Source organism: Mobula hypostoma, chromosome 5 (genome assembly GCF_963921235.1).
Source record: "Mobula hypostoma chromosome 5, sMobHyp1.1, whole genome shotgun sequence".
NCBI lineage: Eukaryota > Metazoa > Chordata > Chondrichthyes > Myliobatiformes > Myliobatidae > Mobula > Mobula hypostoma.
The window spans coordinates 116,087,716-116,115,072 of NC_086101.1; the positions used below are offsets into that span (position 1 = coordinate 116,087,716).

A 27,357-nucleotide genomic window follows, 5' to 3' on the forward strand; every position below is an offset into this window, starting at 1 on the left:
TTCCAGAGTCCGGCACTGATGTCACTGTGCCACCAGCCGACCTGTTTGAAGCTGATTGAGGCTGGTGGTATTATTGGGTTTGTGTCTGCATAGAATAAAAAAGATTGGCTTGGGGGTGGGGGGAGAGGAGCAGAAGAACAACAAAAGAACAAGGGAAACTTGGTTATCACAAAGTGAGAAAATCTGCATATATTGCAAATCCAAAGGAACACCACACAAAATCCCAGAGGAACTCATTTTATCTACTAACCTGCCCATCACCTCCTTCTGGTGCTCCTCCCCCCTCCCTATCTTTCATTGTCTTCTTTCCTCTATCAGATTCCCCTTTCTCCAGCCCTTTATCTGTCACCAATCAACTTCCCAGCTCTTTACTTCACCCCTCCCTCTCCCCCCAGTTTCACCTACCACCTTGTCCTTCCTCTCCTCCCCCATCTTCTTACTTTTCCCCTCCCTTTCCAGTCCTGATGAAGGGTCTCGGTCTGAAATGCTGACTGTTTACACTTTCCCCACAGATGCTGCCTGGCCTGCTGAGCTCCCCCAGACCTTTGTGAGGAGTGTAAAACTGGAGACAGACGTGCTTCCCAAGGATCACAGTTCACAATGCTGGTTAGAATAAAAAGCAACAATTCAGTTGTCAGGGCCACACTGCACAAAAACAAGCAACCCATTCAATTCAAGTTTAATTGTCAGTCAACCATACCTGAACACTGCTAAATGAGACAGCGTTACTGAGGGGCCAAGGTACAAAGCGCAGCACCAACATTCACACACAGCACAAGGCACACATCGCACATACAAGATAGCAAGTATACAAGTTATCAGCAAGATACGGCAACACAAAATAAAAGTCCACCCCGAGTCCATGAATGTTGCAGAAATCTGCAGTCGACCACAACAGAGCTTGACTTCTGCCAATCAAACACTAGGGGAAGCACCACCTCCAGCTTGGATGTGACAAAATGTCATCCCCAATGGAGCACATCATGTCTACAGCAACCAAGTATTCACCTATACCAACCCAATTGACCAACACTGGCTCTATAGCCTTCTGTGCCTTGGCAATTCAAGTTCTCACCCCGATATACGTGTTGTGTCTCTGCCTCCGCCATCCTGAGATAATACGTTCCATACTCCATCTCCCTCCTCGGCTCGCTCTAAACTTCGCTCATCACCTCAAGCGATGCTCGTTGGCCTCCCAATGGGACTGACACAGAGAGGCAAATGGGAGTGCGTGCAGACCTCCCAGATACTTTGGTTTGAGATGACACTGCTGAAGCTCACCCGTGAGTAAGGACACGCCAGAGGTTCAATCGATTGAAGTGTTGGGCTGAATCAGAAAGGTCAGGTACAGGCCGAATCGAGGCCCCAGGCCCCAGAACGCATCGAAGCGAGAGAATCCAATGTTGGAATGCCAGTTTAAGTGCCGGGCCAAATTGAAAAGGGTGGGACGTCGGGGTCAGAGGCGAGGGACGGACTGAGCTGATTTGGCTCGCTGCTCCACAACGTTTACTTGGCTCTGCACTGAACTGAGGCTATGGCTTCATGTCTATGAATGGTCCCTCTTTCAGGAGCTTCAGTTCAGAATGCCATTTGCTCGTTTTCAAAATTACTTGCACAATTTGTTTTTTTTTTAAACCTCTGCACATTGGGTGTTTGACAGTTTTTTTTAAATAAATGGATTCTTTGAGATTTCTTTGTTTTGTGGCTGCCTGCAAGGAGACAAATTTCAAGGTTGTATAATGTATACTTTGATAACAAATGTACTTGGTACTTTTGATGAGTTGGAAAGGTGACTTCGTCTTGGGTTTCATAAATAGAGATACAAGTAGTAAAAACTAGGAACATTGTGACGAGCACCTACAAAGTTCAGGTTAGGACACAAATGCAGCTTGAATTCAAATTCATTTGGAATACTTTAACAGTTCGATGCATCTCTGTGTTTTAACGTGGTTAGGGATTTCAGTTGTAAGGCTCTGCTGTAGAAGTTCATTCTCTTTGGAGTAAAGGGTATGAGAGAACTTTAGGAGGCAGCTAAGATGACAGATTTGGAGAAGAAACAACTGTGCCTGTCAATTTGTGGCTGAGAACGAAGACAGGAGGAGGACAAGTGCCACAGCTGGCCTCTGCCTCACAACCCTCAGAGATCTGGGTTCAATTCTCACCCCCAGCACAGTTGTGGAGTTTGCATGTTCTCCTCGTGACCTCATGGGCTTCCCTCGAGTGCTCCAGTTTCCTCCCACAACCCAGTGATGCACGGGTCAGCGGGATGATTCACTGCCGAGAGTTGTTTTTTTTTCATTTCATTGAGATACAGCTTGGAATAGGCCCTTTGAGACATACTGCCCAGCAATCTCCTGATTTTTGTCAGCCTCATCACGGGACAATTTATAACGACAGTTAACTGACCAACCAGTGTGCCTTTTGACTGAGAGGGGAAACCAGAGCACCCGAGGGAATCCATGCAGCCCCAGGGAGAACATACAAACTCCTAAAAGGCAGCAGCGGGAATTGAACCCGGGCCACTGGAACTGTAAAGCATTGTGCTAACCACTATGCTATGTGCCACCACAAGTTGCCCTCTGTTGTATGGGTATCTGTGTGGGGGAGACGGCAGGGGAGATCATGGGAAGAGGAAGAGAATAAAATGGAATTAGTGCAAGGAGATGGTCAGCATGGTCTTGAAGGGCTGAAGGGCCTGTTTCTGTTCTGTCATACTGAATGATCCCCACCCGGTTTTTTGGTGTCAAAGACCAATACCATTAAGCAAGGGATCCATGGACCTCAGGTTGGGACTCCCTGTTCAAGAAGGCAGTTTTAAAAAAAAATTACAAGTCTGTGTGGTAGAAGCAGGATCTTTCAAATTCCAAAATAAATTGGATTAGGAATGAACTTGGAATTCTAGGGATACAGTACGGGGAAAATGGGAGTGACTGACTTGTAATAAAGGCAGTCATGAACTTGGTGTCCAATTAGCCTTCAAGGCCAGCACGTGAAAAAGGACTCCACTTAGAGCTGAGGCAGAGAGAAATCCACCCCTTTCAGTCCCATTGCCCTCAACCCGTTCCCTGCAAACATATTAAATACACCTTTGTGGCACTCCACTAGTCAGAGGGCATCCATCTACTACCACCCTCTGGCTTCTCCCACAAAGCCAATGTCTAATCCAGTTTACAACCTCATCCTCAATGCCGACTGACTGAACCTTTCTGACCAACCTCCCATTCAGGACCTTGTCAAATGTCCACGTGGACAACATCTATTGCCTTGCGCTCAACTTTCCCGGTAATTTATTTGAAAAACTCTTCAAGACTGGGTCGACACGACCTATAATGCACAAAGCAATGGTGACCATCCCTAATCAGTCCCTGTCTATCCAAACACTCATATCCGGTCGCTTAGAATACCTTCCAACAACATTCCCATTACAGACGTCAGGCTCACCAGCCTACAATCTCCTGGTTAATTCTTGGAGCCTTTCTTTAACAGCGGAACAACATTAGCTATGCTCCCATCCTCCAGTACCTCACTCGTTGCCAAGGACGTTTGAAATATCTCTTGCAATGTCTGCACAAGCCTCCCACAGGTAGGGTTGCCAACTTTCTCACTCCCAAATAAGGGACAAAAGTAGCAGTCAAATACAGGACACTTGTGTTTACTCTGAGAAAGATTGCCATGAGCATGAAGCCTTGTGCGGGCACCTGTGTGCAGATGCGTGACGTGCACATGCGTCTACACGCCGATTTTTTTTCCACAAATCAGTTTTGGCTTAATCTTCCCGACTACACTGTACAAACATTATTTCTACTTGATATAGGCTGTGTATTTATCATAACATTCCTGCTTTTACTATATGTTAGTGTTATTTTAGGTTTTATGTGTTATTGGTATGATTTGGTAGGTTATTTTTTGGGTCTGGGAACACTCAAAAATTTTTCCCATATCAATTAATGGTAATTGCTTCTTCGCTTTATGCCATTTTGGCTTACAAACAGTTTCATAGGCACGCTCTACCTTAGCGGGGGAAATACAGGACAAAGGCGGTCCCATATGGGACAAACCAATTTAGCCCAATATACAGGATGTTCCGGCTAATACGGGACAGTTGACAACCCTACCCACAGGGTATGAGGGAACAACTCATCAGGCCCTGGGGATTTATCTACCACAATTTGCCTCAAGACATTAAACACTGCATTTGGGGCAAGTACAGGTCATCCCCGGTAATGAACAATCACCGTTTTAACAGTCAATTTTGCTCAGAAACAAAAGAGCTGACCATTGTCTTCAGGATGAATGGGATAGCACATGCTCCTGTCCACAAAGATATTGAGGTTGCAAAGGTTAAGAGTCAACATCAGACTGTCCTGGTCGAACCACACAGACACCACAGACAAGGCGGCTCACCAGTGCCTGTACTTCCTCAGGAGGTGAAAGAGATTTGGCACGTTGGCCGTTACTCATCTTTGCCTACCCACCACAGACGGCATCCCACGTGGATAGATCACAGCTTGGTGCTGCAACTGCTCAGCCTGCGACAGTAAAAAACTGCAGAGAGCCGTGGACACAGCTCAGCACATCACGCAAACCAGCCTCCCCTCCATGGATTCCGTCTGCACTTCTCCAGGAGGGGCACAATTACAACAAGAAGAATGAAAAGTCCATTGTAGTGCAAGGTGGTCATAGTGTTGCGGCACTGAGGTAGTGATTAGGGTTGCTGCAGGTTGGTTCAAAATCCAAATGGTTGAAGGGATGTCGCTGTTCTTGAACCTGGTGACAGGGAGGAGCTAAAGGTGGTGCCAGAGTGTGCCTTCTTTCAGTCTCTCTGTGAAACAGTTTAAAATTCTTCTCTCTAACGTCCCTTTCCTTTTCAAGGTGGATGGAGTCTTGACAGAGTCTGCGATCTACAGCTGCACTAAAACTATGGTTTTTCACAGTGGTGGGTTCCTATCATTTTTGATATCTCCAGGAGCGGCCCGGCAGACAGGCATCTTTGGGACACAATTCCAAGTCAGTGTCACTGCCTGAAGTATCACAAGAAGTAGGAACATCCGACAGCAGTGTGTCCTGCTGTCTAAATAATCCACGTTGCAGTTCCAGCATTGCAACAATGAGCTGTTGGTCTCCCACTCACTGTGGCAGGAATGATACCTCTCTCCTTTATTAGTGAGAGAGAGAGGTCAGACTGTTAAGGGTGAACAGAGGTTTTCGATAGACTTCAGATCATGACTCTTTGGGGGCTTTGCTGTTCCTTGTATGGCAGCCGGTGGTGGGGGGGTGGGGGCTGACACCTTTGCTGAGGCAGTTGGGGGTGGACGATGCTTTGGGATTCTAACATTTTCTCATCTTTCATTCTTTAGGGTTTTTCTTCTATTTTGTGGATGTCTGTGAAGAGTAAGAATTTCAGGTTGTATATGTATACATTTTCCAATATTAAACGGAATCTTTGATCACTGGTGTTCTGGCTTCCAAACATCCTGCTCAGTGGTGGCTAGGGGAAAATGGGCAGGCTTGGATGGCTGAGGGATGTGCCTGTGATGTATTGGATAGTGATCAATACTCTCTGCATCATTCCACCATGAAACACTGCAATTCTCTTTCGACTCTGGGCAATTTTTGTCGATGCGCCATACAGCGCATCCTATCCGGACGCATCACAGCTTGTGGCTGTTCTGTCTGCCACACGAAACGGAAGAGAATTATGGATGCAGCTCAGCACATCAGTGAAACCAGCCTCACCTCCCTGGACTCTGTCTACACTTCTCAATGCCTCGGCAAAGCAGGCAGCACCATCAGAATCAGGTTTAATATCACTGGCAGCAGTGCAATTCAATACATAATAATAGAGAGAAAGAAAACTGCGAATTAAAGTGTGTGTATGTATGTGTGTGTGTATATATATATTTTTTATATGTAATTAAGTTGTGCAAAAAATAGGAAATTTAAAACAAAGTAGAGGGGTAGTGTTCATGGGTTCAATGCCCATTCAGAAGCTGTTCCTGAATCGTTGATGGTGTCCCTTTAGACTTCTGTACCTCCTGAGCAATGAGAATAGGGCATGACGGGCAGGTCTTTAATGATGGATGCTGAAGACCCCACCCACCCGGGACATTCTTCTCTCCCCCACCCCCCAGAGAGAAGATACAAAATCCTGCAAGCACATACCACCAGGCTCAAGGACAGTGTACATCTCACTGTTATCAAACTCTCGTATGATAAGATGGACTCTCAACCTCACAATCTACCTCATTATGATCTTACACTATCATTTGCCTACACTGCACTTTGTGTTTTGTTACAATTTATTCTGCATTCTGTTATTGTATCACTCTATTCAAGTACAATACACTTTGCAATTATCTATACAAGACCAAACAATTAATTAGGACTCTACTGTAATTAATTGGACTTTTGGCCTCACAATCTACCTCGTTATGACCTTCCCCTCTTATTGTTTACCTGCACTGCACTCTGTAGCTGTTGAACTTTGCTCTGCATTATTAGTACACAAAACACCGTGCAATGATCTGATCAGTACGAACAGTTTGCAAGACAAACTTTCACTTTATCTCGGTACATGAGACAATAATAAAGCAAGCCCAGAATAAACTATTTCCACTCTCTAGTATTGCAATGAAGCAAAAAGCACACACTGACAAGAATTGCTCAAAGTACAGAGGAAGCCAGTTGTAGGACAGACTTTAGAATTTAATATTATGCAATTATAATATTTAATCCTCCAAGAGGACCACAACCGTGTTTTTTCCTATTATTGTATAGGTTAATTTATTTATTGTCAAAGTATACAATTCTGAAATTCTTCAATTTACAAATTACAAATCAAATCACAAATGCTGGGGTACGAACAGGTCTGTCTGTCAGTGTAGTAAATAGTTTGTGTTAAACTCAAAGTATTAAATATTATCAGAAGTGCCTGTTACGCCGCTGGCATTTAGAGCAGCAATGAAGGTTCTCCATCTCTGGTGGCGTTCAGGGCTTCCTTCATCTTGCCAGTAGCTTTGGTGATAAGTGATACAGCCCAGTCCTCACGTATACAAGACATCAGGCCCGTACAGAACATTGGTAAAAATACAACTGCACAAAATATACCGTACTTATATTACAGATCGAATTAGTTACCTGTTGATGAATCCGTACCCATTCCGAACATTGAACCACTTCACAGTGCCAAGAACGCTAGTGGCTGCAATTTGAACAGAGGAAAACAGCATTACAACTTTTCCCATCGATTACCCATGCAAGGAGCTTCGCGTTTATTCCACACCCTGGCTCCATAAACACCCCTCAGCCCACTTTTAGAGTCAACAAAGCTACAGTGGAGACCAATGTTCTGTCTAATTTGTACAGAGCTGTGTACGCAAATATCTTGTGCAGCGCAATTTTTTTTTTAGCCCGGTGACAACACACGTGCACTGAATTTTTTTATGCAGAAGTAAACCTGACGCTATTCTAAGGACAGTAAGCCATTCTGCTTTTAATGAACTAGTGGCTCTTTTGCGCTTCACACCCTTTGCTGCTTTGGAATTCGACACGGTGAATCAATAATTTCTTCAATAAAAACAGTATAAATAAGCCAGTTCTAAAATCTGCAGACAAATCATCGCAAACCCCACGTTGCCAACTCCACCTGCATCAGAAATCAGAAAAGGAAATGTGATTGTGCACGATCCTGAAATATACTTAACATGCCAATGAGGTAGAGGGTGACAACCTTTTGCGTGCAGTTTAAATTCCTTTGTGCACTCGCAGCAAAAGATGTGTGTGGACGCACGCTTTGGAACAATGGTGGAGACACCAGTTGAGACAGTCTGCAAAGGAAAGCCAATGTGCAGATTCCCCCCTGGAGGAAGGCCAGTTTTCTACATTAATACATGGAAACAGAAAATAGGAGGAGTGATCTGGCCCTTCATCTTTCACCATTCAATATGGTCATGCCCAATTATCTGAATTCAGCTCCCATTCCAGCTCATGCTCCATATCCCTCCCTCTGCCCTGTGAAACCATTAAGTACATTTCATTACATGGCTTCAACTGCTGGGCATTCCCCTTCTCCAGAGGCTGCCTGACCAGCTCAGTATTTTCCAATCAATCACAGACCCCAAAGTACTTTTGGCCAAGTATTGACTCAGAGCAGAAGTCTTAAAAATTAGACACAGGAAAGCAAAGATGTAAACTTTGTACAGCACCTTTAAGTGCACACCGAAACATTTGTCAGCCAGTGAAATCAGTCTGGAGTCAGGTCACTATCACAAGAGAAATGTATAAGCAAACACCTCAGAAATCAATTGGTACAACACCACACTCAAAAGGTGGCATTGTAGGGTCATGTAACTGATGGAAACTTACATAATACACTAAATCCAAAAAGTGCGCTGTTACTGTTTTTCTTAAACATAGAACACCTTGCATCAATTATTTGCAAGAACTTACAGCATTAAGGACCACCAACACCCAGGACATGCTCTTTGCTCATTACAATTACCACAGGGCATCGTGGTAGCATAGCAATTAGCACAATCACTGACAGCCCCAACTCCAAGATCATGGTTCGATTCCCACTGCTGCCTCTAAGAAGTTTGCACAGGCTCTCTGCAATTGCATGGGTTTCTTCCCACATTTCAGCATCATACAGCTGGGGTTAGGGTTAGTGAGTTTATAGGGATGCTGTGTTGGTGTTGAACGTGTGGCTACACTTGCGGGCTGCCCCAGACACACTCTGCTGATTTGATTTGAAGGAAATGTCTCATTGCACTCTACTTACTGTACCCTCCCTCACCTCCATTCAACCCAAACAGTCCTCCCTGGTGAGGTAACACTTCATCTGCAAATCGGCTGGGGTCGCCTATTGTGGCCGGTGCTCGCGATGCAGCCTCCACTTCATTGGTGAGACCCATCGTAAACTGGGGGACCGCTTCACTAAGCACCTCTGCCAAGCAGGACTTGCCGGTGGCCAAACATATTAATTCCCATTCTGATGTTTCAATCCATGGCCTCCTCTTGTGCCAAGACGAGGCCTCCCTCTGGGTGGAGGAGCAGCACCTTGTATTCCATCTGGATAGCCTCTAACCTGATGGCATGAATAAGATTTCTCCTTCCAGTGAGCAAAAACTCCCCCTGCTTTTCCCTCTATCCCCCACTCTGACCTTTCACTTCCCCCTGAGTCCCCCCCTCCTTTTCTCCTATGATCCACTCTCCTCTATCAGATTCCTTCCTCTCCAGCCCTTGGCCTTTCTCTGCTGTATCAAATCTTTGTTCCGAAGAGCAGGGACACACTGCAGCATGACGGAGCAAAAGGATAAAAGAGGAAAAACATCTCTTCAAAGTATTCACACAGAATGGATATCCACAGAACTTCATATGAAGATGTCTACAAGGCCGACAACACACCATCCAAGGAGACACTAAATGGATTATCCTTCCATACATCCGAAAGGCCTCAGAAATGATGGCCCGACTGCTCCAAGAACATAATTTCAGTCATGCACAAGTCAACAGCAACATTGAGCAGTGTACCTTACAGACCAAAACAACAAACCAAGCTATTAGACAAGACCAATGTGGTCTACAAAATCCAATATGTGGACTGCACCAAATATTATGTCAGCCAGACTGGGAGAAAACTATCCATGAACCAGGAAGATCTATAAACCAACAGGCTGTAAACAGCCATGAGCAACTCTCCCTGGTCTCAACCCATGAAGATTGAGAGGGGCACAAATTCAACCGGGCATCAGTGAAAGTCACGGCGCAGGCAAAGATGCGGCATGCAAGAGAACTTCCAGAAGTACAGTTTTCCACAAACAATTCTATGAACAGACATGTACCCCATAAGCCAATGCAGGGAAATTCCACACAATGCAGAGTTCACCATGCAACCAATCAGCAGTGAGACCCCACCCCCACCGCACAACTGGGTTTCTGGAATGACGACCAATCAGCTGATTGATAAATATATAAAGGCCAAGCAGTCGGAGGACAAACAACTAAACAGCACACTGACGAAGTCTCCTGTTATGGTGACAAAATATTTGCAAATGGATTGCCAAGATTGGAGAACAACTCAACCCAACCGTAGTGTCACCCACCTCCCCCCACCCCCGGCACCAGATGGTACATAGTGTCACCCCCTCCTCAGCACCTGATACTATGCAGTTCACACCTTCTCCACCCCAGGCACCAGACACTACGTACCATCACCCCCCCCACCTAACATTTTCACCTGAACAACTGCACTAACCCATATCACCCAACTGCCTGAAGATCCAAACATCTGTCTTCATGTTACAGAGCTGCCATTCTCCTAGTCGAGGTTTCACAGAGATACATATACAACCCTCTTGAACACAGAACAGTACAGGCCCTTCGGCCCACAATGTCGTGCTGACCTTTTCACCTGCTCCAAGATCAATCTAATCCTTCCCTTCCACATGGCTCTCTGCTTTTCTATCATCCACGTGCCTACCCAAGAACTTTCTAAATCGCGCTAATGTCGTGGGACTGAAGAGCAGTGGCGAGACTGAAACATCGAGACTGGAACCCCAAGACAGCAGGCAGTGTACTTGCCGATCACCAGTTGCTGTCGGAGGAAGGCCCCTGTCTTTCGATGGTGAGTGAGAACCTGTCTGAGATGCCGAACAGCTGGCTTGTGACCTGGAGTTGGATGGACTCTGGATCAGTAGACTCCTTGGTGCTCCTGACGTTGCTTGCATGGTGTGGGTGGGGGCGTGAGTGGGGGGTGGTGTCGTCGATACTTTTGCTGCTGCAAAGAGAAGCAGAAAGGGGGGGGCTTCGATATTTCTTTTGTTCTATGGGGTTTCTTTGGTTTGTAGATGTCTGTGAAGAGGACAAATTTCAGGTTGCGTACCTACTTTGATATTAAATGCACATTGAAACCTTTGTATCAGCCTCCATGGCAGCACACTCCACACACCCACAGCTGTATACAAAACATCTGACATCCCTCCCCCACCCTCCACACCTTCCTCCTGGGGAAGAGGCTGGGTGCGGGAGGTGCCCTTGCTCTTGAGACTTGCCAACAAAACAGTGGGGAAGCTCTACAGGTCGGGCAGCATCGAAGGGGAATAAATTGCTGACGTGTCCAGCGAGGCCCTTCACTAGGACTGGAAAGGAAGGAGGCAGAAGCCAGAATAAGGTCCAGAAGGGGCAGAGTACAAACCGGCAGGTAACGGGCGAGAGGGAAAGAAGCTGAGGGGTTATTGATGGAAGAGGGAACAGGGTGAAGAAGGAATCTAATAGGAGAGGACAGTGGGAGAAAGGAAAGGAAGTGGGAAAGCAGAGGGAGGTAATGGGCAGTTGAGGAAGGGGTGAGACAGTAACTAGAATGAGGGAAAACTGAAAGTAGGGGTAGGGAAACATTGGCTACCACCAGACTTTCGACAGATCAATGATCATGCCTTCAGGTTGGAGGCGACCCAGATGGAATCTGAGATGGGACATGATTCTTCGGGCACCTCTGCACCAACCACCACAAGTAGGACTTACTGGTAGCCAAACATTTTAATTCTGATTCCCACTCCTATCTCCAAAGTGTTGGCACAAGAGGAGGTCACACTCAGAGTGGAGGAGCAACACCTTATATTCCATCAGAGTAGCCTTGAAACTGATGGCATGAACAATGGATTTCTCCTTCTGGTAAGCAAAACTCCCCCCTCCTGTCTTCTATTCCCCTCTGACCTTTACCTCTTCTTACCTGCCTATCACTGCCCACTGCTCCATCTCCTTCTCCTATGGTCCACTCTCCTATCAGATTCCTCTTTCTCCAGCCTTTCCCACCCACCTGGCTTTACCTGTCACCTTCCAGTTAGCCTCTGTTCCCTCCCCCAACCGTTTTTTTTAAATTCTGGCATCTTCCCCCTTCCTTCTCAGTCCTGACGAAGGGTCTCAGCCAAAATATTGACCATTTGTTCATTTCCATAGATGTTGCCTGACCTGCTGAGTTCCTCTAGCACTGTGTGTGTTGCTTTGGAATACAGAGGTGTTGCTTCTCCAACACGAGAGCGGCCTCGTTGTGGTAGCAAAAGAGGCTATGGGCAGACACATCGGTGTGGGGATGGGAAGTCGAATTGAAATGGGTGGCCATCAGGAGATTAAGAGGGTTGCAGCAGATAGAGCGAAGCTGCTTGACAAAGTGGTTCCCAATGTGTCAGGTCTCACGTCTGACCTCTTGCAACTAGTCTAGTTTGAGACCTCCCAGCCAGGGGAAAACACCAGCTCTGCATCTACTCTCAAGACACAGGTGAACAGTATATATTTCAATAATATTTCTATCCTGGGCCCAACATATTCTACCAAAAAAATTGTAGGCCCAGTCTGCTCAAAGGATAACACCTCATCGAGGGCTCAATGGTGAAAAGGGTGAGCAGCTTTAAGTTCCTGAGTGTCAATATCTCTGAGGATCTGTCCTGGGCCCAACATATTGATGCAAGTACAAAGGCACGTACTTGCATCAATACTTGTCATTGATTTGGAGGCTTGCCTCAATGACCCAGACAGTGACGTTGGCTGCAGTCAGGGCTTTATGCTTTGGCTCTTGGTAGGGTCACCATGCCAAACAGGTCAAAGGGTAGAGGTCAGACTAAGTGGTCCACCGGTCCTCCAGGTTTGGGGGTTCAGCTCAGGGCTCACAACCCTGACTGGTAAAACAAAATTGTTATGGAAACAGCAGTGAAGAATCCTTCTACATCCAAGTGCAATGGTATGCCCGAGTCTCCACCCGAGACTTGCGTGACTGACAATAGTGAAAAGAGAGGAAGCCCTGAAAACCACCAGAGATAGAGAACCTTTATTGCTGCTCTAAACACCAGCACTGTTATGGACAGTGGAGAGCCAGTGGCTATATTTCATTAGGAGTTAGAGGAGATTTGGCCTGTCAAAGAATCCAGCAAATTTCTTTTGATGTACAGTGGGGAGCATTTGTACCAATTGTTTAATTACCCGGTGTGCAGGATATCAAGGCACAGGACTGGAAAAAGGTACGAGGGTTGTAAAGTTCAACTCCATCATGGTTACTAGCCTCCCCACGATCAAGGACATCTTTAAAGAGTGATGCTGCAAGGCAGCATCCATCAAGGACTCCTCCCCACCCAGGACATGCCCCCTTCTCATTGCTACCATCAGGGAGAAGGTACAGGATCCTGAAGGGCTCAATGATTCAGGAACAGCTTCTTCCCCTCTGCCATCTAATTTCTGAATGAACATTGAAGACTACCTCACTTTTTGCACTACTTCTCAATATTTCTTATTGCAATTGAGTAATTTTTAATTAACGTACTGTACTGATACTGCTAGGGTGGCAGGGTGGAGGCACGTCTCTACCAAGGGAGGGAGAAAATGCTATTTCCCTCTGCTAACCTTGGGCAAGGTGAAACACCTGCTTAGCCTATTCCGTGCTGTATCCCTAAATAAAAATAAATACAGTAAAGATCACACCTCAGTTTGCCTTCTTAAATAGTTTGCTGAACCTCAGAATCAGGTTTAACATCACTAGTATATGTTGTCAAACTTCTCTTTGCAGCAGCAGTACTGCAACACAACACAATTTGCAATTGGGGTGTCGATATGCCTGCTCTGGTTTTCACTTTTTTGTGCAGGAGGGATTTGGGGGTTGACGATTGTGCTCACATTTTTATCTTTCTTGGTTTCATGGCTATCTGGCGAAGATTTTCAGAGTTGTATACTTTGACAATAAATAAATTAACCTATACAATAGTAGGGAAAAAACTCAATTACTTTAATTGTATATTTTAAATAGTTAAATTAAATAGAGCAAACATAGAAATAAAAATGTATGAGGTAGTGTTCATGGGTTCAATGCCCATTCAGAAACCTGATGGCAGATGGGGGGGGAAGAAGCTGTTCCTGAATCGTTGACTGTGTGTCTTCAGACTCCTGTACCTCCTCCCTGATGGTAGCAATGACAAGAGGGCGGGTCCTGGGAAATGGGGGTCTTTAATGATGGATGCCGCCTTTCTGAGGCATTGCTCCTTGAAGATGCCCTGGATACGACAGAGGACAGTGCCCATGATGGGGTTGGCTGAGGTTATAACTCTCTGCAGCTTACTTCAATCCTTTGCAGATTCCACCCCCCACCCCCCCATAACAGACAGTGATCTAACTGAACACAAATTTTTTTTATTATACAACAGCAGATGCTTGGACAAGAAAGGTTTAAGAGGAAGAAATGTAAGCAACCTTTCAATCCAGCTTCATTTTGCTCCCTATAGAATAGGCTATAGAGCTTACAGAATAGGCTCTTCTGCCAAACCAGCAGTCCCCCGATTTAATCCTAGGGGCAATTAAGTCTTTGGACTGTGGTAGGAAACCCACACGGTCACAGGGAGTGTTAACAGGCAGTGGTGGGAATTGAACCCGGGTCACCTGTATTGTACAACACTGTGCTAACCACTATGCTACCGTGCCGCGCCTCCCAGTCACTAACAGGAACTGAACTGGAAAATTCAGGTCTGAGCTGCTCCAAGGAGAAGAATATGACCCAAGTTTCTGTAGATACTGGAAATCCAGAGCAACACAGGCAAAATGCTGGAGTAACACAGGTCAGGCAACATCTATGGAAAGGAATAAACAGAATAAAGAGTTGACATTTCAGTCAGAGACCCTTTATTAAGACTGGAAAGGAAGGGGGCAGAAGATAGAATACAGTGGGTCGGGGGGGTGGAAAGAAGAGTACAAGCAAGAAGGTGGTAGCTGAAACTATGTAGATTGGGGGAGGGGAGAATGAAGCAAGAAGCTGGGAGGTGATAGATAGAAAACAAAGGCTGGAGAAGGAAGAATCTGGAGGAAGGAGAGTGGACTTTGGGGAAAAGGAAAAAGGATCAACAGGAGGCTGTGATAGGCAGGTGAGGAGAAGAGACAGAGGCAAGGGGGCTAAGCTGGTGCTTTCTGCTGGAACAGAGTTGGGGGAAGGAGGGATGGTGCTTTGCTGCTGCATGCAAAAGGGAGAGGGTCTTTGTGGTTCTAATGTTTTTCTGTCACTCATTCCTTGGGGGTTTTCCCTGTTTTGTGGATGTCTGTGAAGAGCAAGGATTTCAGATTATATATTGCATACATTCTCTGATATTAAATTGAACCATTGAACTCCTGTACTCAATACTCCAATGAAAGCCAATGTGCCAAAAGCAGTTTATGACCCTATCTACCTGTGACATCACTTTCACTTCCCCCCAACCCCATTCTCCACATAACCTTTGATCCCCTCTCTAATCAAGAACCTATAACCTCCACTTTCAATATACCCAATGACTTGGATTCTGCAGCCATCTGTGGCAATGAATTCCACAGTTCACCACCCTCTGGCTAAAGAAATTCCTCCTCATCTCTATTCTACATGGTCGCCCCTCTAACCTGAGGCTGTGCCTTCCTGTCTTAGACTCCCCCACTATTGAAAACATCCTCTCCACATCTACTCTATCTAGGCCTTTCAGGTTTTGTCAGCCTGCACTCTCTCAGTAAGTGAATGCAGAATACTGTTATTGACATCAGTCTCCCTCGTACAACCTCAATGCACTGTTGTAATGAAATGATGCAATGAAGCATCTGCAGATTTCCTCGTGTTTGCGTAATGAAATGACTTGTACGAATGGCACGCAAAACAGTTTTTTACCCATGGTCTCAGGACATCTGACAATAATAAACCATTTACATTATGCAAATTGAAAATGGTGCAACTGGTTTCCAAGTCTGAGCTGTGTCTGGCTCTCCGCCACCGTAAGGGGACGGACAATGTTGAACTCTGGTACGATAAGGTGGTCTCTTACTCCTGTGGACCTAACCTGGACGTAACGTATTGATGCAACTAGAAAGGCAGCAAGATAGCAACTACACTTCATTCAGAGTTCAAGGAGATTTGGTATGTCACCAAAAACACTTGAAAACTTCTACAAACACACCGTGGAGAGCAATCTGATAGGCTGAATCACCGTCTGGGATGGGGGGGGGGCTACTGCACAAGATCGAACTAAGCTGCAGAAACTTGTAAAATTAGTCAGCTCCATCATGGGTACTAGCCTCCATAATACCCAAGACATCTTCAAGGAACGGCACCTTAGGAAGGCAGTGTCCATCATTAAGGACCCCCATCACCCAGGTCATGGCTTGTTCTCATTGCTACTTACAGGAAGGAGTTAAAGGAGCCTGAAGACACACACTCAGCAATTCATGAACAGCTTCTTCCCCTCTGCCATCAGATTACTGAATGGACACTAAACCCATGAACACTACCTCACTACTTTTTTTTTGCACTTTCTTTTAACTTAATATATACATATACACACACTTAAAGAAATTAAGGTTTTCTCCATCTTTATCATGTATTGCTGCTGCAATGTTAATGAATTTCACATTGCCAGTGACATTAAACTTGTTGATTCTTGACTAATCTACCTCATTATGACCTTGTACGTGTCGGCACTTTCTCTGTAGTGTTATACTTTATTCAATAGTTCAATTACTATCAGAGAATGTACACCTGAAATCCTTACTGATCACAGACATCCACAAAACAGAAAAATGAATGAATGAATGACAGGAAAACATTAAAACCCCAAAGCAGCCCCCTCCCCCACGCACAAGCATCAAACCTCCCCTCGCCCCACTTATTCCAGCAAAGCATCAACCCTGTGAGGAATAGCAAAACCCCAAAGAGACCACGATCTAGAGTCCATCAAAATCTACTGTCCACCCCGACATCTCAGACAGGCTCTCTCTCTGAGATACTTATCGGTCCTGCAAGAGCGGGAGGAGAGGCCGTCAGCTTACTGTTTCAATGTTACAATCTGCAGTTGCTTATCTGAGTTCCCTTCACTTGAGAACCAGCACCGTTCTTGTTTTTATTCTCTTCTACCTCATTATACTGTGTAATGATTTGATCTGTAGGAACAATTTCCTGCTCTCCCCCCTCCCCACTACTATCTCAGTATGTGTGGCAATCATAAGTCTCGTCCCTCGATTTACCCTTCAGAAAGGGCAGTATGAGGGGCTACACACCAGTCCACATCCAGGGATCAGAACATCTGACGATCTAACCTGGACCCAACATATCAATGCGGCTACAGAGAAGGCACGACAGTGACTGTATTGCATTAGGAGTTTGAGGAGTTTGGTTTCTCACCAAAGACACCCACAAATTTCTACAGACGTTCTTTGGAGAACCGGCTGCATCGGTGTCTGGTATGTGGGGGGCGGGGGTGGTGGCTACTGCACAGGATCAGAAAAGGCTGCAGAAAGTTGTAAACGAGGCCAGCTCCATCATGGGCACTAGCCTCCCCAGCATCGAGGGCTCCTTCAAAAGGCAATGCCCCACAAAAGCTGCATCCATCATTAAGGGCCCCCATCACCCAGGACATGCCCTCTTCTCATTGTTACCATCAGGGAGGAGGTACAGGAGCCTGAAGGCACACACACAATGATTCAGGAACAGCTTCTGGAAAACCATGCGATTTCTGAGTGGACATTGAATAGATGAACACTGCCTCAGTACTTCCACCTCTTTCTTTGCACAGCTCATCTTATACATACTCACTAGAATTTATAATTTCGTTATTACTGTGTACTACATTGTACCGCTGCCACAAAGCAACAAATTTCACCAGAACGATATTAAACCTGATTCTGATTCTGCACCCAGAAGAGGCCCTGAAGGAGAGTGATGCCCTGACAACTCGGGTCAACGTGACCGCTGTGTTAGTACACAGAGTTGTCACACTCCAAATCAAGGCAGACACTCAACTCCATCTCCCCCGCCCCCCCCCGCCATTCCCACTGATCAGTCACAGTTCTGAATAGGCAGGTACTTGCTTTCTACATCAGCAACAACAGCCAGCCGAAACAACTTAAACTGCACTCCAAGCTACCAGCCATCTTGGGGAAGAAGTGGCCACACCACCCAATCACATTGCAGTGTTGCCATCATGTGACCGACTCATTCAGCAGAGCAACAAGCCACTGGCACGGCTGGGTCCATTGCACAATTCTTCCAGAACAAGTCATGGAATTATTCACCTATACAAAACTGTAGATATTAATAGATTGTAACCAAAATTTCCTCAGAAGTTGGGTAAAACATTACACACCAATTAAATGAAACTTTTTTTTGTTTCCATGTTACACAAAGTTATTTGGGAAACTCCCAATACACAGGTACCCCCACCCCTGAAAGCGTCAATGGCTGAGATGGGCTCACTCAAAACTCAACTGGCCTCCACTGTGCCAAGCCAAAACCCAATTCACCACACTACACATTAACAGCATCGTCCCCCCGCCCCACCAACTCTACCAGTGCGCTCAAAGGATCTGTGGCGGTGTCCACACTACACCCCACCCCTCCTCTCCTTTATCAAGCAACTCCCTCCAACCGTGCGAGGTCACTTTAAGAAAATTAAACCACAAGCGAGCAACAAATCAAAGTTCATACTAAAACGCAGTCGGCAATCTAAAAGACAGCGAGGTAACGCTATTAATTCATTAAGTTTAAACAACACTTAATCTGTTCAAAATAAAAGTTTGAGTCCAAGTGCAGTCAGTGTTAAAGCTTTACGTTGTTGAGTGTTTCCTACACTATGAACTATTGAAAGAAGTTATCAAAACTTCATTAAAGTATCCAATAAGTTTTAGGTGCCCAAAAACTTTTAATAAAAGTGATTATAAAGCAATTGGAAAATGATTAAACTTCGCCAAGGGATCAAATCACCCTGTAGCTCAGTCAAGTAACGTGAACTCCTTCTATACCCTACTGTCCTCTCTCCAATTCCCCCACCCAGTATTCCCCCCCCCCCCATACCGAGTACTTTCTTCTCTGCTGTATCGGAACTTCTCTCGGGCTGACTCTCCGCCTCGCTCATTGCCCTGTCTCGGCTGTAGAGGGATCCTGTGAAACTGTCAAATGTTCCACTCAACAACAACAAAAAATAATAACTCCAAGCCCAGCGCCTTATTCCAACTGACAAGGCCTCACTCGACAGGCTGCTGAAACTCGACCCCAAACTCCTGCCAAACTTTCCGCAAACTTTTCTAAAGTCCGCGGCCTGTGGGCGGGACCGACCACCCTCCCCGCGTGTTCATTGGCCGCGCTGTAATTAACGTCCACGCTGCCATTGGCTGAGACCGTCCCTGGGCAGAGAGAGAAAAAAACCTTTTAAAAATGAGAAATTAACCCGATTTTTCAAATCTAGGATTGGCCTCATGAATTCCTTCCATATCATGTGTTAATATGATCCTGTTCTTGTGAAGTAAATGTAATCTGCTACCAATTATCACTGTTGTCAAATGGAGAAACTTTGTTGGAGTTGACTCCCTTGGTCAATAAAAGTGGGTACATCGGAGTGAGTTAGTTATCAGCCTCCGAACAAGTGGCGCAATGTAACAGTGCTGCTTCATTCACCTGAGCCCTTCATCGTTATTAGACCATAGGATATGGGAGCCGAATGAGGCCATTTGGCCCGTCGAGTCCTGCTCTGCTATTTCATCACGGCTCATCCATTTTCCTTCTCAGCCCCAGTCTCATCAATCCCTCCCTAAGAATCAAAGACCATCCCATAAGTACAGCACAGGTCCGGGCTCTTCAGGCCACGGTGACTGTGCTCAGCACCATGCCAAATTAGCTACCTCTCTCATACCTACACACAATCCTCATCTCGCCCCCCCCACCCACTTCCCTTCATAATCATCTGATGGTTTGAATGTTTCACAAACACAATTCATCATTACGGACCACAGTGGAGAGGCCTGGCATGGCCAATGGGTCAATTTAAAAGGATAGCACCATTTAATAATGTTCAAAACAAATATAATTCCTTGCAGACCAAAGAACATAGAACATACATAGAGCATAGAACAGCACAGTACGATACAGAACACGATGAAAATTAAGCCAAGATGGCCCGGAAAGGGCCGACTGTTTGCATGCAGCTTCAGATGTTCCAACTTTGGACCACTACTTCTGAAATACACAGCTTATGGGTACTTCAATAGGTAACATCTTTTTAAAAATCTATCACTTACTTTACGTTCTCTTTTTTGTACTGCTTATTTAATATATATATTGTGTGTGTGTGTGTGTGTGTGTGTGTGTGTGTGTGTTTGTGTGTGTGTCTGTGTCTGTGTCTGTGTGTGAACATCTTTCAGGATCTATCCTGGAGCCAACATACCAATGCAACCACAAAGAAGGCACGACAGTGGCTGTACTTCATTAGGAGTTTAAGGACATTTGGTCTGTCACCAAAGACATTCACAAATTTCTACAGATGTACTGTGGAGAGCATTCTAACTGACTGCATTCTAACAAGCTGGTATGGGGTGGGCTACTGCACAGGATCAAAAGGAGTTGCAGAAAGTTGGTCACCTCCATCATGGGCACTAGCCTCTGCAGTATCCAGGACGTAGTGTCAAGGAGCGATGCCTCAAAAGGGTGGTGTCCATCATTAAGGACTCCCACCACCCAGGACATGCCTTGTTTCTCATTGCTACCGTCAGGAAAGAGGAACAGAAGCCTGAAGCACACAAGTGATTCAGGAACAGCTTCTTCCCTTCTGCCATCAGATTTCTGAATGGACACTGAAGCCATGAATGTGACCTCACTACTTTTTTATTTCTATTTTTGCACTACTTATTTAATTTAAATATTTAATATATATACTTACTATAATTCATTATTTTTCTGTTATTGTGTATTATTATTTCATGGACGTCTGTGGAGAGTACGAATTTCAGGCTGCATACTCTGATATTAAACTGAACCTTTGCATTGTACAGTTGCAGCAAAGACAACAAATTTCATGACATATGCTGGTGATATTAAACCTGAGTCTGATGAGATTCTGTAGCTGTTGGAGGAGAAACACCTTGTATTCCATCTGAGTAGCCTCCAACTTGTTGGCATGAACACTAATTTCTCACACTTCTGGTCATTTCTCTCACGCCCCCTCCTCTTTTACCCCATTCTGATGACCCTCTCACCACCTTCCACAACGTTATTCCAGATGTCAATTACCATCTGGGTGAAAAAAAGATCTTCAAAAGACTCTTCTGAAATTAGTATTCTTTACTGTAAATCTCTGTCCTATCTTCCTCCAATAAGGGGGAAATTTATAGAATCAGAGAGATATGCAGGATGAAAACCTGCCACTTTAAGAATCGTAGAACATGCCTTAAGTACAGCAGAGTTATAGGCTCTTTGGCCCACTCTGCATGGCACGGTGTTAATTAACTGCATCTCCACTTGCAAACAGTCCTCATCCTCTTCCCTCTCCCCCCCCCCCACCCCACTGCATGTTCATCTGGCTGTTTAAATGTTTCTCAAACACCACAATAACCACAATCCATCATTAAAGACCCCAACGGAAAGGACTGGCACTGAGTTGGAAATGAAATTAATTGATTTATTATTTTCAAATGTTCAAAGTAAATTTATTATCAAATTACATATATCTCACCAGATACTTAGTACTTATTACTGGTTATGCCACCAGCATTTAGGGCAGCAATGAAGGTCCTTCTCTGTCTGTCCTTGGCCATCAAAACCAATTTTGGTCTTTGTCTTTGTGTTGTTCAGGGCTTCCTTCATCATGTCAGTAGCTTCCTCTCGGTTTTCACTACTGTCAGTCACGCAAGTCCCAGGTGGAGACTCAGGAATACCATCACACTCAGATGTAGAAGGACTCTTCATTGCTGTTTCAGTAACAATTTTGTTTTACTTGTCAGGGTTGTTAGCCCTGAGCTGACCACCACCCTCACCCCCACCCCTGAATCTGGAGGACTGGTGGACCACTCTTAGGCTGGCCTCTACTCTTTGACCTGTTTGACATGGATGACCCTACCAAGAGCCAGAGCATAAAGCCCTGACTCCAGCCAACATAGCTCTCCGGGTCATTGAGGCACACAAGCCTCCAAACCCTACAACAAGATTGTGGTCCTCTTGTACAACCCTGAAATCCATTTTCCTGTAGGCATAATCAACAAATCTGTAGTATAGTAACTATAATAGGGTCAGTGAAAGATCAATCAGAAAAAAAACTGTGCAAATGCAAATATAAATAAATAGCAATAAATAACCGGAACATGAGATAAAGAGTCCTTAAAGTGAGATCATTGGCAGTGGGAACATCTCAATGGATGGGCAAGTGAGTATAGTTATCCCCTTTTGTTCAAGAGGCTGATGGTTGAGGGGTAGTAACTGTTCTTGAACCTGATGGTGCCAGTCCTAAGCTTCTTGTACCTTCTACCTGATGGCAGTAGTGAGAAGAGAGCATGTCCTGGGTGGCGGGGGGGAGGGCGGGGGAATCTCTGATGATGGATGATGGATGCTGCAAGATATTCATTGTCATCATTATGTGCCATGTTGTATGACATGGGCGATCATGGTCTTTGACAATTGTTCTTGGCAAATATTTCTACTAAACTGGTTTGTCATTATCTTCTGGGCAGTGCCTTTACAAGACAGGTGACCTCAACCATTATCAATACTCTTCAGAGATTGACTGCCTGGTGTCAGTGGTCGCATAAGGAGGACTTGTGATGTGCACCGGCTGCTCGTACAACCATCCACCACTTGATCCCATGGCTTCACGTGACCCTGATTGGGGTAGGGGTTGAAGGATAGGCAGGTGTTATGCCTTGCCTAAGGGTCGCCGGCTGGCCTGAAGGGAATGAGCGCCCTACACCTCCTTTGGTAGAGATGTATCTCCATCCTGCCACCTGTACCAAATAGAACATAGAACATAGAATAGTACAGCACAGTACAGGCCCTTCGGCCCACAATGTTGTGCCGACCCTCAAACCCTGCCTCCCATATAAGCCCCCACCTTAGATTCCTCCATATACCTGTCTAGTAGTCTCTTAAACTTCACTAGTGTATCTGCCTCCACCACTGACTCAGGCAGTGCATTCCACGCACCAACCACTCTCTGAGTAAAAAACCTTCCTCTAATATCCCCCTTGAACTTCCCACCCCTTATCTTAAAGCCATGTCCTCTTGTATTGAGCAGTGGTGCCCTGGGGAAGAGGCGCTGGCTATCCACTCTATCTATTCCTCTTATTATCTTGTACACCTCTATCATATCTCCTCTCATCCTCCTTCTCTCTAAAGAGTAAAGCCCTAGTTCCCTTAATCTCTGATCATAATCCATACTCTCTAAACCAGGCAGCATCCTGGTAAATCTCCTCTGTACCCTTTCCAATGCTTCCACATCCTTCCTACAGTGAGGTGACCAGAACTGGACACAATACTCCAAGTGTGGCCTAACCAGAGTTTTATAGAGCTGCATCATTACATCGCGACTCTTAAACTCTATCCCTCGACTTATGAAAGCTAACACCCCATAAGCTTTCTTAGCTACCCTATCCACCTGTGAGGCAACTTTTAGGGATCTGTGGACATGTACCCCAAGAACCCTCTGCTCCTCCACACTACCAAGTATCCTGCCATTTACTTTGTACTCTGCCTTGGAGTTTGTCCTTCCAAAGTGTACCACCTCACACTTCTCCAGGTTGAACTCCATCTGCCACTTCTCAGCCCACTTCTGCATCCTATCAATGTCTCTCTGCAATCTTTGAAAATCCTCTACACTATCTACAACGCCACCAACCTTTGTGTCGTCTGCAAACTTGCCAACCCACCCTTCTACCCCAACATCCAGGTCGTTAATAAAAATCACGAAAAGTAGAGGTCCCAGAACAGATCCTTGTGGGACACCACCAGTCACAATCCTCCAATTTGAATGTACTCCCTCCACCACCACCCTCTGCCTTCTGCAGGCAAGCCAATTCTGAATCCACCTGGCTAAACTTCCCTGGATCCCATGCCTTCTAACTTTCTGAATAAGCCTACCATGTGGAACCTTGTCAAATGCCTTACTAAAATCCATGTAGATCACATCCACTGCACTACCCTCATCTATATGCCTGGTCACTTCCTCAAAGAACTCTATCAGGCTTGTTAGATATGATCTGCCCTTCACAAAGCCACGCTGACTGTCCCTGATCAGACCATGATTCTCTAAATGCCTATAGATCCTATCTCTAAGAATCTTTTCCAACAGCTTTCCCACCACAGATGTAAGGCTCACTGGTCTATAATTACCCAGACTACCCCTACTACCTTTTTTGAACAAGGGAACAACATTTGCCTCCCTCCAATCCTCCGGTACCATTCCCATGGACAACGAGGACATAAAGATCCTAGCCAGAGGCTCAGCAATCTCTTCTCTCGCCTCGTGGAGCAGCCTGGGGAATATTCCGTCAGGCTCCAGGGACTTATCTATCCTAATGTATTTTAACAACTCCAACACCTCCTCTCCCTTAATATCAACATGCTCCAGAACATCAACCTCACTCATATTGTCCTCACCGTCATCAAGTTTCCTCTCGTTGGTGAATACCGAACAGAAGTATTCATTGAGGACCTCGCTCACTTCCACAGCCCTCCAGACACATCTTCCCACTTTTATCTCTAATCGGTCCTACCTTCACTCCTGTCATCCTTTTTTTCTTCACATAATTGAAGAATGCCTTAGGGTTTTCCTTTACCCTACTCGCCAAGGCCTTCTCATGCCCCCTTCTTGATCTTCTCAGCGTAAAGCACAAAATCAGTGACCACATTATTCGGTACACCTGCTCTTTAATCTAACCAGCCAATCATTTGGCAGCAACTCGATGCATAAAAGCATGCAGACACGGTCAAGAGGTTCAGTTGTTGTTCAGACCAAACATCAGAATGGGGAAGAAATGTGACCTAAGTGACTTTGACCGTGAAATGATTGCTGGTGCCAGACAGTGTAATTTGAGTATTTCAGAAACTGCTGATCTCCTGGGATTTTCACACAAAACAGTCTCTAGTCTTTACAGAGAATGGTGCAAAAAACAATAAAAACAAAAAGCGTCCAGTGAGTAGTCATTCTGTGGGTGAAAGCGCCTTGTAAATGAGAAAGGTCGGAGGAGATTGGCCAGAGTGGCTGGAATCAGAATCAGAATTAGGTTCGATACCACCAGCATATATCTTGATATTTGTCAACTTTGCGGCAGCAGAACAATGCTATGCATGATTAATATAGAAATGAAACTGAATTACAGCAATGATATATCTGTATGTTAAATAGTTAAGTTAAAAATAAGAAGAGCACAGAAATAAAAAAGTAGGGAGGTTCAAGGTCCATTCAGAAATTGGATGGCAGAGGGGAAGAAGCTGTTCCTGAATCACTGAGTGTGTGTCTTCAGGCTTCTGCACCTCCTCCCTGACGGTAGTAATGAGAAGAGGACATGACCTGTGTGGTGGGGGTCCTTCATGATGGATGTCAACTTCCTGAGGCACTGCTCCTTGGAGATGTCTTGGATACTACAGAGGCAACAGTAACTCAAATAACCACACGTTACAGTAATGGTATGCAGAACAGCATCTCTGAACTCACAACATGTTGAACCCTGAAGATGACGGTCTGCAGCAGCAGAAACCATGAACATACTCTCAGTGATCACTCATTAGGTACAGGAGGTACTGAATAAAGTGTATTATTCCTGTGTTTATTACTATCGTGTACATTGGTAATAATAACTACAACATATGAACACAAAGCTTCACAGAAGCAAAGAATTTTGTTGTAGGCTGGTGCATATGACAAAAACTAACCTCAGTCTGTCTGCTCCTCACAGTGTCTTTCAGTCTGGATTAGCCTACGTGCACACACAGAGACCCGCTTCGCCCGGAGGATTCCCACATGGGACCCCACCCCAGCAAGCCCTCCCGGTGAGTGGATGCAGAGAGGAGAGTGGCCTCTGTTCAGGGAATGGTTCACTGGGAGGTGGCAGGACCTAGGAGCTGTTGCACAAGAACAGGGAGGAGGTGTCCCCAAAGTGTAAATCAGCGTTAATTCTGTACCAGTCCCGTGCAATATAAGGTGAACTATACTGTGTATAGTTGAACCACTGCTGTCCCTGCCCTGGGATTGTGTGAAGGGACTGTGTAGAGGGAGCTTCACTCTGTGTCTGGCCCTGGGAGTGTGTGATGGGACAGTGTAGAGGGAGCTTCACTCTGTCTCTGACTCTGGGAGTGTGTGATGGGACAGTGTAGAGGGAGCTTCACTCTGTCTCTGACCCTGGGAGTGTGTGATGGGACAGTGTAGAGGGAGTTTCACTCTGTGTCTGACTCTGGGAGTGTGTGATGGGACAGCGTAGAGGGAGTTTCACTCTGTGTCTGACTCTGGGAGTGTGTGATGGGAGAGCAGCAGAAGATCATAGACATGCACACAGTGGAACTTCATTTTATGTCTGACTCCTCTGTGCCTACTTTGTGTTTTTGATACAGAGAGAGCTTTATTCTGTCTTTAATCTGTTTGCGTGCAAAGATTAGAGCGGGTCTGACTGTAACGTTGCAATAAAATAATAACCATGCTCATTTAAATCAGAAACATCATCTTCATGTGGCTAAAACTCACATTTGGTCACTAACTGCCTTCTCCCGCTGTGGATTCCGTCTGCCACTAACATCTCCTTTTGTGACTTTTGCAGACTGGATTCCAAGTGATGGGACAGGGAGCTCCCTGGCATGCCTACATTCAACATAGCCAGGGTCAGAATCAGAATTAGCTCTATTATCAACGGCATATGTTAAAAATTTGGTGTCTTTGCAGCAGCAGTACAATGCAATAAAACAAAACTGTGAATTACAACAAGTATATGTGTGTGTGTGTGTATAATGAAGTTGAGAGCTTGAGGACTGGAAAATTGGAAATGTCACTCCACTCTGCCAGAAGGGAGAGAGGCAGAAGAAAGGAAATTATTGACCTGTTATTCTGACCTCAATGGTGGGAAGATGTTGGAGTCCATTATTAAGGATGTGGTTTTGGGGAGCTTGGAGGCACTTGGTAAAATAGGCCACACTCAGCATGGTTTCCTCAAGGGAAATTCCTGCCAGACAAATCTGTTGGAATTCTTTGAGGGAATAATAAGCAGGATAGATGAAGGAGAATCGGTTGATATTGTATACTTGGATTTCCAGACAGCCTTTGACAAGGTGCCACACATGAGGCTACTTTGCAAGATAAGAGCCCATGGTATCACAGGAAAGAGATGAGCATGGAGGGAGCTTTGGCTGATTGACCCCTGTAAAGAGCAGGAATAAAGGAAGTCTCTTCCAGTTGGCTGTCGGTGACTAGTGGTGTTCCACAGTGGTCTGTTTTGGGACTGTTTCTTTTTACGTTGTATGTAAGTGATTTGGATGACCAAATTGATGGCTTTGTGGCCATGTCTGCAGATGATATGAAGATAGATAGAGGAGCAGGCGGTGTTGTAGAAGCAGAGAGATCTGCGGAAAAACTT

General features: G+C 45.4%; 1 protein-coding gene and 1 long non-coding RNA gene across 3 annotated transcripts in view; one reads left to right on the plus strand and one right to left on the minus strand.

Moving 5' to 3' along the window:
• LOC134346953 (Y-box-binding protein 2-A-like) overlaps positions 1–19,070 on the minus strand; it is a 53,019-nt gene extending 33,949 nt beyond the window's left edge. The window contains exons 1-2 of one of the 2 annotated variants that reach the window (XM_063048846.1): positions 18,833–19,070; positions 7,138–7,201 (exon numbers count right to left, since the gene is read on the minus strand). In XM_063048846.1, the coding sequence (XP_062904916.1) occupies positions 7,138–7,201; positions 18,833–18,893 (125 nt within the window). In that variant the 5' untranslated portion in view covers positions 18,894–19,070. The remainder of the gene's footprint in view (positions 1–7,137; positions 7,202–18,832) is intronic. The other variant, XM_063048847.1, reaches the window with a different exon arrangement.
• On the plus strand, positions 18,425–26,701 carry LOC134346954 (uncharacterized). Its single transcript, XR_010018052.1, has 4 exons — positions 18,425–18,499; positions 19,852–20,022; positions 25,693–25,786; positions 26,548–26,701. It is a non-coding gene; the product is annotated as an uncharacterized LOC134346954 (long non-coding RNA).
• The last annotated feature ends 656 nt before the right edge of the window (positions 26,702–27,357 follow it).